Consider the following 15,541-nt stretch of genomic DNA (forward strand, 5'->3'; position numbering starts at 1 on the left):
ATTTGCGTTTATAGTGCGTAGTGCTGATAGTTGATATTAGTGACTATTTAAAGTTTAAACACTGCGAACAGCAACGGAATATGCATGCCTAGTGAAAACAATACATCTAGATGTTGTGCGAAGATTTTTAGTCTATTGGTGACTTAAATGACATATGAGAACTGCAGTTTGACAAATGGTTAAAAAGACAAAGGCTGCCTCTGCTATGTATAGCCATTTACCAGTGCTGTGGTAATTGTGACAAAGGTTTATTAACTTGATGCACTGATGCCTTGGATAATTCTTTGTTAATTATACAAACATGTATTCAACCCATTTAACACAATGTTCATTTTTATTTACAAAAGACGTAAAAATAATATGTTTTGTCTGCTGCAGCCTGACATATCTCTTGTAGCTTAACAAAAAATCTAGACTTTCGAGTGGTTTGTCGTCTAATTTATCACGGTTCAGAGTATTTTTGTCGTGACTGAAGATTATTGGAAGTGATATTTGGATCTTGGTAGCTATTTTCGAAATGGCTGGCAAGTTGGTCCAATATGATACTTTTCCCATAGATGGTTCGGTTTTACGAAATTGAGTGAAGATATGGCAGCAATACATATTTGTAAACTTACCCGGTATGCAAGCCCGTTTATTTGCGACACATGTTACTCAGGCTGGCAAGAACCCACTAGGTAGGAAAAAGATAATGAGTGATCAAAATAGAAGTACATTTGTGTCTTTCCACATTAAATTTGTAAAACTCGTTGAATAAAATTGATAAAATGCTCGACAGAAACTCTCATTTTATTATCTATTCAACTCTTTTAATAAATTCAATATGAAAAGACACTCGTGTATTAATCCTCTAGATACAGCTTCTTGGAAGATGGTGAAATAGAAATAGTGTTCACCAAGATGATTATGTGCATGTATGTCTTGATTATATTGAAAAATAAAATTTACACTGTAAATGATCAAATAAATTTGTAATGCCGATATTGCCAATAAATGATATCAAATGAACAAGATAAATGACAATAAGATTACTATAACGAATGTTTATTGTAGTAAAAAACGATATAGAACTTATTCTTTAAGATATTCATCCATTTTGGTTTCAGGAATTAGATGTTCATTCACCAATGCAGTAAAAAGGCTTTTCGTTAAGTTCTTTTTAAAAACTTGATGGACATATTAATGTTACTCTGGTTACACACAAGCTAAATTACTCAAAGTGATACCCGAAGATTGCAGATACCCTCGTATTGATTACAATTATATAAATATCCATTTTCATACATGTGTAATTTCACCCGTTTTTTTTGACAAGATTTATTAGCTGAAATAATTTCTTTGCTGAATTGTTGTTATAAAACTGTTATGACATCACATACGGCCTACAAGTTTTAAAGCTGGTACAACTGTCAAAAAGAAGACAAGTTTTGAACAAAAATTATGGTCCGGAAGCTGAAACATGTATTTGCAATTGTTATTCAAGTGGATGTACAAAAGAAACGTTTTCGTTTTCAACGTTTCTGCTACCAAACATTTGTCAGAATTTTAAACAAAAAAGTATACGACATGCGACAGGTACGGTGCGATGTGTGCAGTACAAAAGGACTACATGAAGCTACAATTATTACCGTAAAAGGATTCCTTATATAAAATCTCTATCTCCTTGAGAATGAGACACAAGACTTCGTTAACTTTGGTATAAATTTCAGAAGAAAGCGCTATTTCTATCTTCAATATTTTCAGGCATTTCTAACAAACAAAGAGTTACAGCAGAAGACGACGGTTCCATTTTTAAAGGCATTTCAAGGAACGAAAATGATTTGAGAAAAATAAAATTTGGAACAGTGGCATCATTTCAGAAAATAACAGAAAATACGAAGCTAAATACAGTTAACGCAGGGTTATTTTGCACTGTTCGAAGTGACTGGAACGGTCGGTATTTTTCAATGCCTATAAAATCCAACTTAAAGTTATGGACCTTCGAAGAAAACCAAAATTGTTCAAGGTTTCGTTCAGAGCAACTTTTGAACATTCAACCGAAATTTGCATTTTCAATTTCATGTGAAGGCAAGAAAATTACATTGCATGAAAGACCTATATCACACAAAATATTGACAAATGACGATATCATTCGTTTAGAGTTTGTCGACAAATGTTTACAAAGATACATTAATAACTGTTGCAAAGATAATCTTCGTGTTCCCAATGTCATACATTACGTTATATATAGGAAAGATACTCTTTCTTTTTATGAATTTGTTAGTTTTATCAGTGTTATTCGGTTTGTTAGACCCTGTGCCATTTTGATTCATGGCGATAAGTTGCCTGCAGGGGACTATTGGAACTATATATTAACGCTTTCTCCGAATATTGTTCATGTCAGACGAGATCCTCCAAGTGAAATATTCGGGCAAGAGACTTTCTTTAAAGAACATGTAGGTGATCTTATGCGAATTGAAGCCTTACTTCTGTATGGAGGAATTTACTTGGACACCGATATCGTTGTTGTGAAATCGTTAGAACCACTCCGGACGCACCCTTGTACAATGTCGTCACAGTCATCCGGTACTGTGTCGTCTGCTTTTATAATGGCGGAACAAAATGCTACCTTTTTACAGAAATGGTTAGATGGATACAGATATCATTACAATGGTAAAAATTATGTATACAATGCTATGGTGTATCCAAAACACATTGCAAAGAAAACAAGGACCTTATACATGTGGAACTGGGAAAACTGTCCCGACCATGGACACAAATTGGTCATACTATCTTTCGTAAAAATTGTAACTGGAGTGGAATTTATGGAATACACTTATTTACTAGGTATTCTGGAAGACCTACGAATGAAGAACTTGTGATACATTTTAATTCAACTGTTGGGTCTATCTGTAGACATGTCTTGTTTGGAAACAAAGAACTTTGTTTCACCTGATGAAACATTATGAAGTGGAAACAGTCTCCATAAATCTCGCGACTACATCTTTAAGCGAAAATATAGTTAGTGTGGTATATGTATATGAGCCGTTCCATGAGAAAACCTATATTAGTGACAAGAAATCAAAGAACATTCTTTTACCTTTAAATTTAAAAATTTGAAGTAATTATCTTCACTATTTCAAAAGTTACAATGCTTTTAAGTAAGTCACCGAAGGCATTTTGAGACGAGACGTTGTAGGGATAATACACGTTTCTGTGTATTAACGTCTGCAGAAACTCGCGGGATTGTTTGTGAGCGAGACCGAAGGTCAATATTCTTGCATAAAATTGCACGACGATTAAATGTATTGTTAACATATGTTATGACTTGACTATTCCAGTACAGTTTTTAATTTCCATTCTGCTGTCTTGGACACGGTAAACATGTTTTAAATATTCATAACCAGGGCTCAGAAATCAACAACACTACGGAGCACAATTTCAAGAATAATAACTTTACATTCGAGTTATCTTCAGTTCAGTACGGATACATGTGGAGTACGGATGAGTACGAACGTATTATCAAGCTTTCAAGCTGTTTATATAAATTCTTAGAGGAATTAGATAAAAACATACCGACTTATACTTACCAAAATCATAAATACGATCCCCCCCCCCCCCCCCCCCCCCCCCCCAAAAAAAAAAAAATAATAAAAAAAAAATTGTAAGTCCACACAAAAATCTTTACCAGGTAGAGACTGGTCAAAATACACCTCAAAATTAGATGTAGCATGCATGTTGTACTACAGAAAAGTGGTCTCGATTTTTTCCTACGACAAGTAATGAAAAAGTTACAATATAAGCTATTTATAGTAACAACAAAGGGAAGTAATTCTAAAGATGGGAACTGCGCATGGCACTTCGTCTCATGATGGTGTATAATTGTGTCAAGTTACATCAAAATCCCTCCATGCATGCAGAAGAAACGCTTCGGACAAAGTCATTCTTGTATCTGAGCTTTGACCTCTAAGTGTGACCTTGACCTTAGATCTAGGGACCTGGTTCTTGCGCATGACACTACATCTCGTAGTGGTGAACGTTTGTACCAAGTTATATCAAAATCCCTCTATGCATGAAGAAGAAATGCTCCGGACAAGGTTTTCATTCTTGTATCCTTTGACCTCTAAGTGTGACCTTGACCTTAGACCTAGAGACCTGGTTCTTGCGCATGACACTCCGCCTCATAGTTGTGAACATTTTTTGCCAAGTTATATCAAAATCCCTCTATGCATGAAGAAGAAATGCTCCGGACAAAGTTTTCATTCTTGTATCCTTTGACCTCTAAGTGTGACCTTGACCTTATACCTAGGGACCTGGTTCTTACGCCTGACACTCCTTCTCATGATGATGAACAATTGTGCTAACTTTCATCAAAATCCCTCCATGCATGAAGAAGATATGCTCCGGACAAAGTCATTCTTGAATTTGACCTTTGACCACTAAGTGTGACCTTGACCTTAGACCTAGGGGCCTGATTCTTGCGCTTGACACTCCGTCTCATGATGGTGAACAACTGTGCCAAGTTTCATCAAAATCCCTTCATGCATGTAGAAAATATGCTCCGGACAAAGTCTGTGGACGACGCCCGTCCGCTCATCCGCCCGCCCGCCAGGGGCGTTCCCATAATACGTCCCGTTTTTCAAACGGGCGTATAAAAACGAGCAATCGCACAAGTTACATGCGATTCTTAAACATTCACGGTTATCTACAAAAACTGAAACGACGCTGAGCTCTAAAAGGGCAGTAAACAAGGGAAGAAGTACGAACATTGTTGGGGACAGTGCAATTGGCGTTGGTAAATTATACAACAAAACATTATATGGTTTAGATTGTATCTTTTATGCTACGAAAGGAGGTTATTATGGAAGAAACAAGACGCAGATACCAGATGTCAGTCTGTGGAGAAATACATACATCCCTGGGAAAGCATTTTAAAAATAAAAATCATTTATTAACAGTACGTGAACTGCCTTGTTTGCGCACGATTTTTCTCCCGTTAATACATGGATGGATCCAGTGAAAAGGTAGTTTTTATGCAAGAATTAGGTAAAGAAAGTGCAATGAGCGGGAATTTAAAAAAAAAAACAAGTTGCATCCAGGATAGCATGTTTAAATAAAAGCAAAAGTTGATCTTCATCCGATGTGCAATTATGAACAAGGTCAGCTGCACATTTTTACGCAAATGGCGTCGAAAATTACGTTTTAGCCTTGCTCTAAATAGTTGTGACGCTGCCGTTTTTACATACAGCGATTGATTTTTAGTTGATATAGTGTTAGGTCGTCCATTCAGTTCAATAAGTAATTATTTTTCATTTAATATATTTTAATATATGAGGCCCGTTGAAAGCTATGCGGTGATGTAATTTTAATTTTCAAATATGTACTCCGGCTATTCGCCGAAGGAATGCTTACTTTATGCAAAAATTATGCCAAAATCTTTCTACGAAATTATTGTTTTCCAGCGGAATGACTAAGTAGTGTGTAAAAACTGTCCCATAGATTTTTTTTAAATTAAAATTATCATGTAAATTTATTTTACTATAAAATGAGCGAAAAAAAATATGGAGGTCTCCGACTTCGTTTTTGCTGTATTATCTTAAATGTTCCCCCCCCCCCACCGCCCCCCCCCCCCCATCCCCCTTTTCACGCGCAGATTTTGTGCATCAAATTTTCAGAAAAAGAACTGTTTGTATTTTAAGGAAAAATAAGTAAATTACAAAAATGTTTACAACATTAAATTTCATATTAAGGTATTAGGTCACTAATAGTAATGTTTACAAAATGGCCTTTGCTTGGTATATTCTGAAAGGTAACCGTGTTTTGCACTATTTTGCAAATTTTAAACAACTTTTACCGCGCCGTTTTTTATAAATTTTGAATAACTTACGGTATCTCCTCAAGCTCAGGCAGAGACAGATTTCAAAGTGATAGCCACTATTCAAAACCTTTGCAGAGAACTCATTTTACCATTAATTTCAATAGAAGAAACATCAAACTATTGGTAACCAATTATGAAACACAAAACAAAAATGTTAATATCGTTTTTTTCTATGGTGTCTCAAGTAAACAGATTTAATGAGACAGAATTCATACTTCAACATTGAAAAAATAAGGTCGAATGATGTGTTTCTGTTTTGAATTTTGCTTACTCCATTTAAAATAACCTTAGGGAAGACATAAAACCTACCTAAATTTCTTCCACAATATATAATCTAAGAGTGAAAGCAAAATAGAGAACTTTCACCGCGCGTAACTCAATATTTTTAAAGATGTGTAACTCTACCCCTTCTGTTTAAGAAGTAAATTCCCTTTGAACACCAAAAAATTGCTTATAAGATTCATCTTTTTCCATTTTTGTACAAAACATCAATAATAAGTCTTGAAAGAAATAAAAACTTACTAGTAAAAAAGGAAAATAAAGGAAAAAAAATTGGTTCCAGTAGGGTTTGAACCTACGCCCCCCTAAGAATTGCAGTAAAAGTAGGTTTTTGGTAGGAACTAAATACTCTTCAAAAAGGAGATTCTCTATTAGTGATCTAATACCTTAAGCGTATTCTAAGTTTGTAAGGCAATTTCCGATTTCTTTTCCGTTTTATTGCCACACTTGTACACCTGAAAGCATGTTACACACACAAAAACGTAATGAAAAAAAATGATACTTCTTATTAAACTTTTTACTGCTCGTTCTCTCCTTCGTAGATTTCTTTTAAAAATTTTCTAAAAAAAAATGATCCTGAAATATTTTCGAGTAAAATAAGATTATAAAATTCCTTGACAACAGAGTTTTTTTTTATTTTTTTTTTCACGCTGTGGTGCTATGAAAATTGGGACGTTTAAGAACAGTTAAAACGTCACGTCTTTTTCCCGCGTTTTTCAACCGATAGTCTGCCTTTAAATCCGGAAAAGAGGCCTAGAAACTGCATTTGAAAGCCTTTTTTGCACTCTTTATACTCTTCTGCTTGGTTATTATTAATAAGTCAAACAAAAAATTTTGAAAGAAGTAGAAAGTCATTAAAAAAATTTATTCTTTTATGGAGACTGAAAATATTGAGCTCAACAATCGGCTTTATAATACAGTTATACCCAAACTGAATGAAGAAGAAAAACAAAGTCTAGAAGGACATTTCAATTATTGAATTATAATGAAATGCGGACAAGCTTGAAAAAAAAAGTCAAATGATTCTTCTCCATGAAGTAGTGGTTTTACAGCAGCATTCTTTAAATTCTTTTGGAATAATATTGGTCATTTTCTGGTCAGGTCAATTAATAATGCTTTTGACACAGAGGAATCATCAGTTACTCTTAAGCATCCCAAAAAAGAGATAAAGATAGATAGTAAATAAAAAATTGACGGCCTATTTCTTTGTTAAATATCTCTTACTAAAAGTAGCTAGTAGTCAGCTAGTATTGCTCAGCGCCGAAAAACAGTTCTACATAAGCCTATATGTGTAGATCAAACCGGCTTCTTATCTGGAAGATACATAGGTGATAACACAAGATCAATTTATGATATTATGCATTATACAGAAGAGCATCAGGTCCAAGGAATGCTATTGTTGATTGACTTTGCAACGGCTTTTGATTCCCTATCTTAGTCTTTTATGTATAAAGTGTTACATTTCGTTAATTTTGGGGAACGTTTTACAAAATGGGTAAAATCGTTTTATAAAAATATACAGTCTTGTGTTACAATAAATGAACATCTTTCTGACTAGTTCAATGTTCAACGCGGTTGTCGTCAGGGCAATCCCTTATACCCCTATATCTTTATACTGTGTGCATAAGTTCTTGGAATACATTTAAAAAATAATCCCAATATAAAAGGATTAAAGCTTAATAATATAGAATATCTGTTGTCTCAGTATGCTGATGATACAACCATAATGCTAAATGGATCTGAGTAGTATCTAAACTAAACCATGCAAACTTTAGCAGGTTATGCGAAAATTTCAGATTTAAAACTCAACATAGAGGACAAAGGTATTATGGATAGGTTCAATGGAAGGCAGTAATCTTAGAATTTGTCCAGAACTTGATCTACATTGGGAGTTGGAATGTTTTAAAGTGATTGGTGTTAATTTTACAATAAATTTACATAAAATTATTAATGCTAACTATTTTACCAAAATGGAATAAATTAGAAGATTATTTACCCAATGGTCAAAAAGAATAATCTCACTAATTGGAAAAAGACTGTTGTAATTAAAACATTAGCTTTATCAAAAATTAATCACCTTATTTTGAGTTTACCAAATCCAAAGTCAGATATTTTGAAATCAATACTTTTTATATATATATATATTTTTTTTTTGATGGACCAGATAAGATAAAGAGAGGAATTGTAACTGAAAGTTATGGCTATGGAGGTCTTAGACTAGTAAATATATAATTGTTTATGACATCCCTAAAATGGCATGGATAAGGAGATTAATGGCATATAATACCAAGTTCTTCAATGTTATAAAGGAGATATTTCCTTTTCTATTAATCTTTAGAATCCAAACAGTTAAAAATCAGTTTTGGAAAGATGTTTTTCAAGGAATAATATTTCTAACTAAGCAACATCCAAAGACATGGAATGAATTTTGAACTCTGCCTGTTTGGCATACTAGTAACTCTATGTTTAGAATAGGTGGCCCTAGTTTTTGCTACTAAAGATTTGTAAAAGTAATTCTAGTGAATGACTTTTTGAACAATGATAGCAATTTGCTTTCTTTTAACGACTGCTCAAACAATGGCAGTAGCAGCAGTTAACTGCTGTAACTGCTGGCAGTAGTAGCAGTTAACTGCTACTACTGCTGCTACTGCTGTACTGCCAACTTCACGCCGATGATTTAAATTAGTTGTTATATTACCTTGAAGACTTATAATTAACATAACTCCATATTGCATGATGTTGCATATTGACATTTAGGCTTTTGTTTAATTTTTTATCCCTTTTTATTCCTTTTTTATAATACAAAGTATCTTATATCATAAATAATGATTATTCACTGTAGGAATGATACCCAGAATTTGAAAATAAGTAAGAATATGTAAGAGTTTTCTACCTTTATTGAATAAAAAACTATATACCCTATAGTATCATCTTTGTCTTGCATTTCGAATTTTGTTGTTGTTGTTTTTTATTTGTGTTTGTTTTGGCCCTTCGGTTTTCGTAAGACTTGTTTTATTCTAACAAAAAATTCTTACATAATTTTAATACATTGAATAGGATATATGTGATATCTATACTGTTCATAATTCGAAAACTAAAAACAGCTACATGTCTATGGTATTAATGTATTATTGTTATTAGCAAACTGCGTTATTTCCCATATATTATTTGTTGACAATAGATGAATAGATTCAATACTATTGATGTGTTATCCTTAATATGCTATATGTTACATATGATAACAAAAAATTGATGTCATCAATATGCACATGTAATTTTTCTGAAAATAAACGGGGTTACCTTCCTTTGGGGCCTTAAATAAAATAAACAGCCACTGCCTTGGAGTCGCCACCGCACAATGTAACCATATACTATCATTATTTTAGTGTTATTTAACTTTCTATGAACAACTGGTAACGTATGTTCCGAAATGTATCCTTCGTTTCAACTTTGCAATGTTGAAGGAAATGACACACTTGGTGCTTTGTAATGCCGATGTGCATGGTTTACATATTATCTAAGACGATTAATATATGAGATATTAAACAAGGTGGCGTATTTCGAATCTTTTTAAGTCTCCTCTCCAAGCTGATAGAAATATATGACAGTAACGTATAGTACCTTTACGCACTAAAAGTAAAAAGTATGCAAATTAGCTTACTATATTTGGTAGAAAAAAAGAAAAATACCGTTACATCAAACCTTTCTGATAAGGACTTATTGTTTGGAACATTAACTCGCCCGTATTTTTTGTTGGGGTTGTTGTTTTTCTTTTTCATTTCTTCTTCCATTTTAAAAAGTATCAGCATGAAGTTGATATGTGTTACATTTATATCACGTGGTCTACTTCAAACAACTACGACGATCTCATGAAAGCGTATCACATTATTAATCTTCTTTACTTAGCAAAATTATTTAATAATATCTTATTACAAAACAAGTCAATTTATCCTATAATTGTGTTGGTTATTAAAACTGCCAAAAATGTAACATGGCTGTGGTATTTAAGCACTAAATTTAGGTAAAAACGTCAAAATTCGGAATAAATTGTGACAGCAAATAGTCAAAAAGTTAATATTTGAAAGCCGGTATTGAAACAGCCTTGTAAGATTACATATGTAAACGTCAGTTGTTTCAAAGAAAGAGGCTTCAAGCAGTAGGTTAATCTACTCCGGTCACATGGCTCTGTGTCTGTACTAGTAGAGGATGAACTTCGCGACCTTTGCTATATGTAAAGCGCCCTATAACGTGTTTATCATGGAAAGAACGCTATATAAATCTGGTATAATAATAATATTAATGATAATAATAATTAATCTAAATGTCGACAATTCATTGAAAGCGATTACCGGGCTTTAACTGTATCCAATTTCTGGGCTACAAAATCGAAACAAAATTAACAAAAAATAACCAATCGACGGCAGTGTCAGATAAAAAACATGAAAATATGCAACGTCAAATGCAATGCCAATACTCCCTTTTTGTTCTTTGACGTAATAATATTAATAATAATATTGATCAGGATGACAATGGTGATGATAGTGATGATAGTGATGATGATGATAATGATATTAAGTTAAAAGATAAATAATCATTTACTTAGTACACATTATTGTGAATCGAAGGAAGATGTAATAGAAAATAAGATTATTATAATAGTACCAGTATTCGGCTCAAGTGGATTTTGCAAGATCTCATTTCATGAGGCTGTGATCCGCCCTTGCACAACACAATCCACGAGAGCCGAATCTAGTTACTGTTGTAATGATTCTTTTATTAAATATCACCATCTTTTAGGATGTTGTTTTTTTTTATCAAATGAAATATTCAGTGTTTATAGTTTGTAAACGAGTGTAGTTTTTGGTGCACTATTTATAGAACTGCGTCAGGTCATACATATTAAATGAAAGGAGTCCGGAAACATACAATACAAAAGGTACAATACGGATTTATTTCTGCCTGTTCGTATTTACTTGTGACATACGAGCTGTTTTCTTGACAGAATTTATGTAGGTATATAATAAAAAGGTTTCTTTATAGAACCAAAAATGGCATGATTATTATCATCGATAAGAAATTAACCATAAGTTATGTATCGTTTACTAGTATTGCCGCATGATTTTCAAAATATTCAAAATGAAAATGAGAAACCCAACATACATGTAGATACGTATGAAATAAAAAGGTTATTATCTTTGCATCGGGAAATATGCACTCACTCTTTACCGGAAGATTGCAGAACTCGTGCATAATTTACCATATAAAACTAATAAACAGAAAGTTTTATAAACTAGATATAAGTTAAATGCACTGTTTCGTGATGCCCACAGTCTCCAATAATTTTCAGATGGTCATATTTTTTCTTTTCAATCCAATCTTTAAATTTTATCACCAGTTTTAATGTGTCACCAATAACTATCAAAATATAATAATGCATAATATTCATCTTTCAAGTTTCTTTTCATGAGACCTCAATCATCATTCCCATTTTAAAATTTTTCATCAGGCGAAACAAAGTTCTTTGTTCCCAAACAAGACATGCGGGCAAATAGATCCAGCAGTTGAATTAAAATGTTTCACAAGTTCTACATTCATATATTCTTCAGAACTCCTACTAAACAAGTGTATTCCATAGATATATGTCCAGTGAACTGGTATCGTTTTTATAGTAATTAGAACTTTGAATGATGCAAACCTTTAAAATTTAAGAAAATAAGTTTTCATCGAAACTGGTTCCGTATTAAGTGTTTTTGTCAAGATCTTTCTCCTATGTGATAACACTGTAATATTATTATGATATAGTATATCATACGCATTTCTACACAACAGTCGTGTTAATACAATGTTCATTTTCTGGCCAGCTCTTTGTTTCCTTGTTCTTAGCCAGTAACCACTTTTTATTTCCCGATATTTCACTGGTGCTTGTTTTTGTTTGTTACATGTATTTTATTGGGTATTTTTCTCATCTGTTATTAGGAACTATTAATTTAGCGTCATCTCGTTCTTTATAACTAGATCTAAAACAACAGAATATATATATATATATATATAAATTTAAAATATATATATATATATATATATATATATAAATTTAAAAGAACCAATAACTTTATGGAATGACTTCTATATAAAGTATTGAAGTTTGATAGGCCATTTATGACTTCTGATGATGCAGCGTTCGAAATGGCTACAGCTTTAAGAAAAGTTCTGAAATCAACTTCAAAAGCCATGAACAAGCAAGAGCTTTCATTGAAGGATGATGCAGCTGGAGAAATATGTGAGTCTAACGATAAACACTCGTTCTTTTTTCCACCAGTGAGATAAGAAACGGAATCATAACCAAACGCACCATCTTCCGAGGATGTTGATTCTAAAGACCAAGAATGAGGGACAAAACAAGAGTTGGAGGTGTAAAAACTGCGTATAATCAAGCCGAAATAATTGCGGCAGAAAGTGGTGAAGAAATGAAATGAAGTGAAAGCGGTAAAAGGTTTGAACGTGTGAAACATTTTGTTGAAATACATGGATTCTGCTCAAAACAATGATTCAGGTAATATTGAGAACATATAAATCTTAAGAAAAGTGAGTTTTATTATTTATCTACAGCAAGTTTTAAAAAAAATCCAAATCTTTAGGGGGAAAGGCTGCAAAGCAAATCAAAGTGTTTGGACTTCAGACAATGACTCTGTAAGTTCTAATGATGAAAACTGAAAAATCTCATGATGATCATGCTTCTGAGGTGTCAACATTTGGTCTTAAGAAACACAACAAACACAACCATTCTTGTAAAAGATCTGGTAGTATCATGAAATCGTCAGATAAAGTACAAACACAAATAACCTCATTCCCAGCTGAGATACAAATTTGCAAATTAGCATGTTTCCATTCACAATTTAGAGCTCTTTTTGTAGATTATTTCCGATCCATCAATTAAATCAATAGAATGAAACTGAAGAATAGCTTTGCTCAAACGTATCATGTGCCTTTTTCGAACTGGCAAGTGCTATTGTAAGCATTTTATTATGCTGCAACCGGGCTGAAAAGTCTTATGGTAAACATTTTATAATGCCGCTTCCGAACTGACAAGTGCTATGGTTAGCATTTTATTATGCCGCTTCCGAACTGGCAAGTGCTATGGTCATCACTAATTATACCGCTACCGGGGTGACAAGTCCTATGGTTAGCATTTAACTATTTCGCTTCCTAACTGACAGGTGTTATGGTTATCATTTAATTATACCGCTACCGGGCTGACAGGTCCAATGGTTAGCATTTGATTATACAATTATAACAATTTCAATGCAATGTGCTATTTTTAACTTTTATACTTTCAGGTATTTCCAAAGAAGAAAGAACAGACGATAAGAAGATACCATCTGGAGCAGCAGCGTTGATTCGGAATATAACAACTAATATTTCAGAACTAAATACATCAAACGCAGGTTTACTTTGCACTGTTCAAAGTGAATGGAAATTTCGTTATTCCTCAATAAATGCAAAATCAGACTTCAAGCTATGGACTTTCAAAGAGAAACAAAATTGTTCGTTTGAAATAAATTTTGAATATTCAACCGAAATTTACTTTTTTTATGAAAATGTGAAGACAAGATCGTTTCTGTCCAAGAAAAATCTATTGCGAACAAAAATTTGGCAAATAGCGATATATTTAAGTTACTTTTGGCTTTATTTGCTTACAAACACACATTAATAATTGTTGCAAAGATGCACAGAAAGGACCGACTGACTTTTTATGAATTTGTTAGTTTTATCTATGTTATTGGATTTGTAAGACCTGTGCCATTTTGATTCATGGCGACAGTTACTTGCAGAAGACAACTGGAACTATATTTTAATGTTTTCTCCAAATATTGTTCATGTCAGTCAAGATCCTCCAAGTGAAATATTCGGACAGAAGACTTCCTTTAAACAACATGCAAGCGATTTCATGCGAATTGAAGCCTTACTTCTGTATGGAGGGATTTACTTGGACACCGATACCGTTGTTGTCAGTTCTTTAGAACCACTCCGGAAGTATTCTTGTACAATATCGTTACAGTCATATGGTTTTATGTCGTCTGCTTTTATACTAGCGTAACAAATTGCTACATTTTTACAGAAATGGTTGGACGGATATAGATATCATTACCACGGTAGATAATATCATGTTGAATATGGAACGCTCTCGCGACCGCAATCACGAATTAGTGAGACGGTCAATAGTACAAATTGCAACTGTGCAGATATCTACGGAATACTCTTGTTCAGAAGGAGTTCTATAAAATATATAGATATAGAACTTGTGAAATATTTTAATCCAACTGTTGGATCCATTTGTCGGCATGTATTGTTTGGAAACAAAGACCTTTGTTTCAGGTGATAAAATGTTATTATGTGCGAATAACATTACTAATCTAGTGAAAAAGTGTTTGAAGGGCGATATGCAGATCAACTCTAGCAGAAAATTCACATTCTGTTTTTATTCATTTTGAGAAATTACATGACAAAAATACGATATTTTCATAACATACATACGTTTTTCAATGCATGTATGTCCCTTTAAAAGTGGCATTATGCGCATTTTACTGCACATAGTGAGTTTTGTTGACTGTTTTATAAAAGCAATTTTCGGTTGCTGTGTATTTAAAGTTGTGAAATTAACGATAACGTATTTGAACTTGATGCTTTTGAAATAAAGAAATCAGATTAATAAAATAATAATTATTTTCTTCAATCTCCTACGCAGTGATCCCCCTTACCTACAGGTAGAGATTTATGAAGTGGAAGGGATGCAACTCTTGCGTGATGTTTGACTTTTCTTAAAAAAGACTTCCCCAGTCAAAACTTGGAAAGTTATTATTTCGTACTGGTAACAGAAAGAGTTTGGTATACTAGGTTAAAAGCTATTATTTCCTCCACTCTTTTTACACACACATCTATTTCAGCTAGAGTTTTACTAGAAAAATGTGCATAATTCCACATAATGTATTGACATGGAATGTGTCTTGACTGATATCTGATGCTACGTACCTCGATGAGAAAGAGAAATATTGATATTTGTGTACTACCTTAACATTGGCTTTTCCCACATAACCTCTACAATTTGAAAGTATTATCATTGACTATAACTATCATGCAGACTCTGATTATGACTTGGTAATACATATATAATGATAGGAAAATTGGTAAAGGCGGTAGTTTTGTACCATAGAAAATATGAGAACTGTGTACCTCCAACAAATATTGTGGATGACCATATTGTTGGTATTTAGGGTAAAATAGTTTAAATCCAAAACTTGGTATAGGTATTGTGCTAGATAGAAAAAATATACCAAAAATGCGTGAAAATGTTTTGAGAATTTAAGTCCATAAGAAGTCCCAAAACCTGGTTTCCCATTCTTTGCGCAA

General features: G+C 33.1%; 1 protein-coding gene across 1 annotated transcript; it reads left to right on the plus strand.

Moving 5' to 3' along the window:
* Positions 1-2,342: 2,342 nt before the first annotated feature.
* Positions 2,343-2,935, plus strand: LOC123535794 (uncharacterized). Its single transcript, XM_053527790.1, has 2 exons — positions 2,343-2,826; positions 2,871-2,935. The coding sequence occupies exons 1-2, from the start codon at positions 2,448-2,450 to the stop codon at positions 2,933-2,935; spliced, it is 444 nt and encodes a 147-aa protein (XP_053383765.1). The 5' UTR covers positions 2,343-2,447.
* Positions 2,936-15,541: the final 12,606 nt, after the last annotated feature.

This window comes from Mercenaria mercenaria, chromosome 17, assembly GCF_021730395.1.
Source record: "Mercenaria mercenaria strain notata chromosome 17, MADL_Memer_1, whole genome shotgun sequence".
Classification (NCBI taxonomy): Eukaryota; Metazoa; Mollusca; class Bivalvia; order Venerida; family Veneridae; genus Mercenaria; species Mercenaria mercenaria.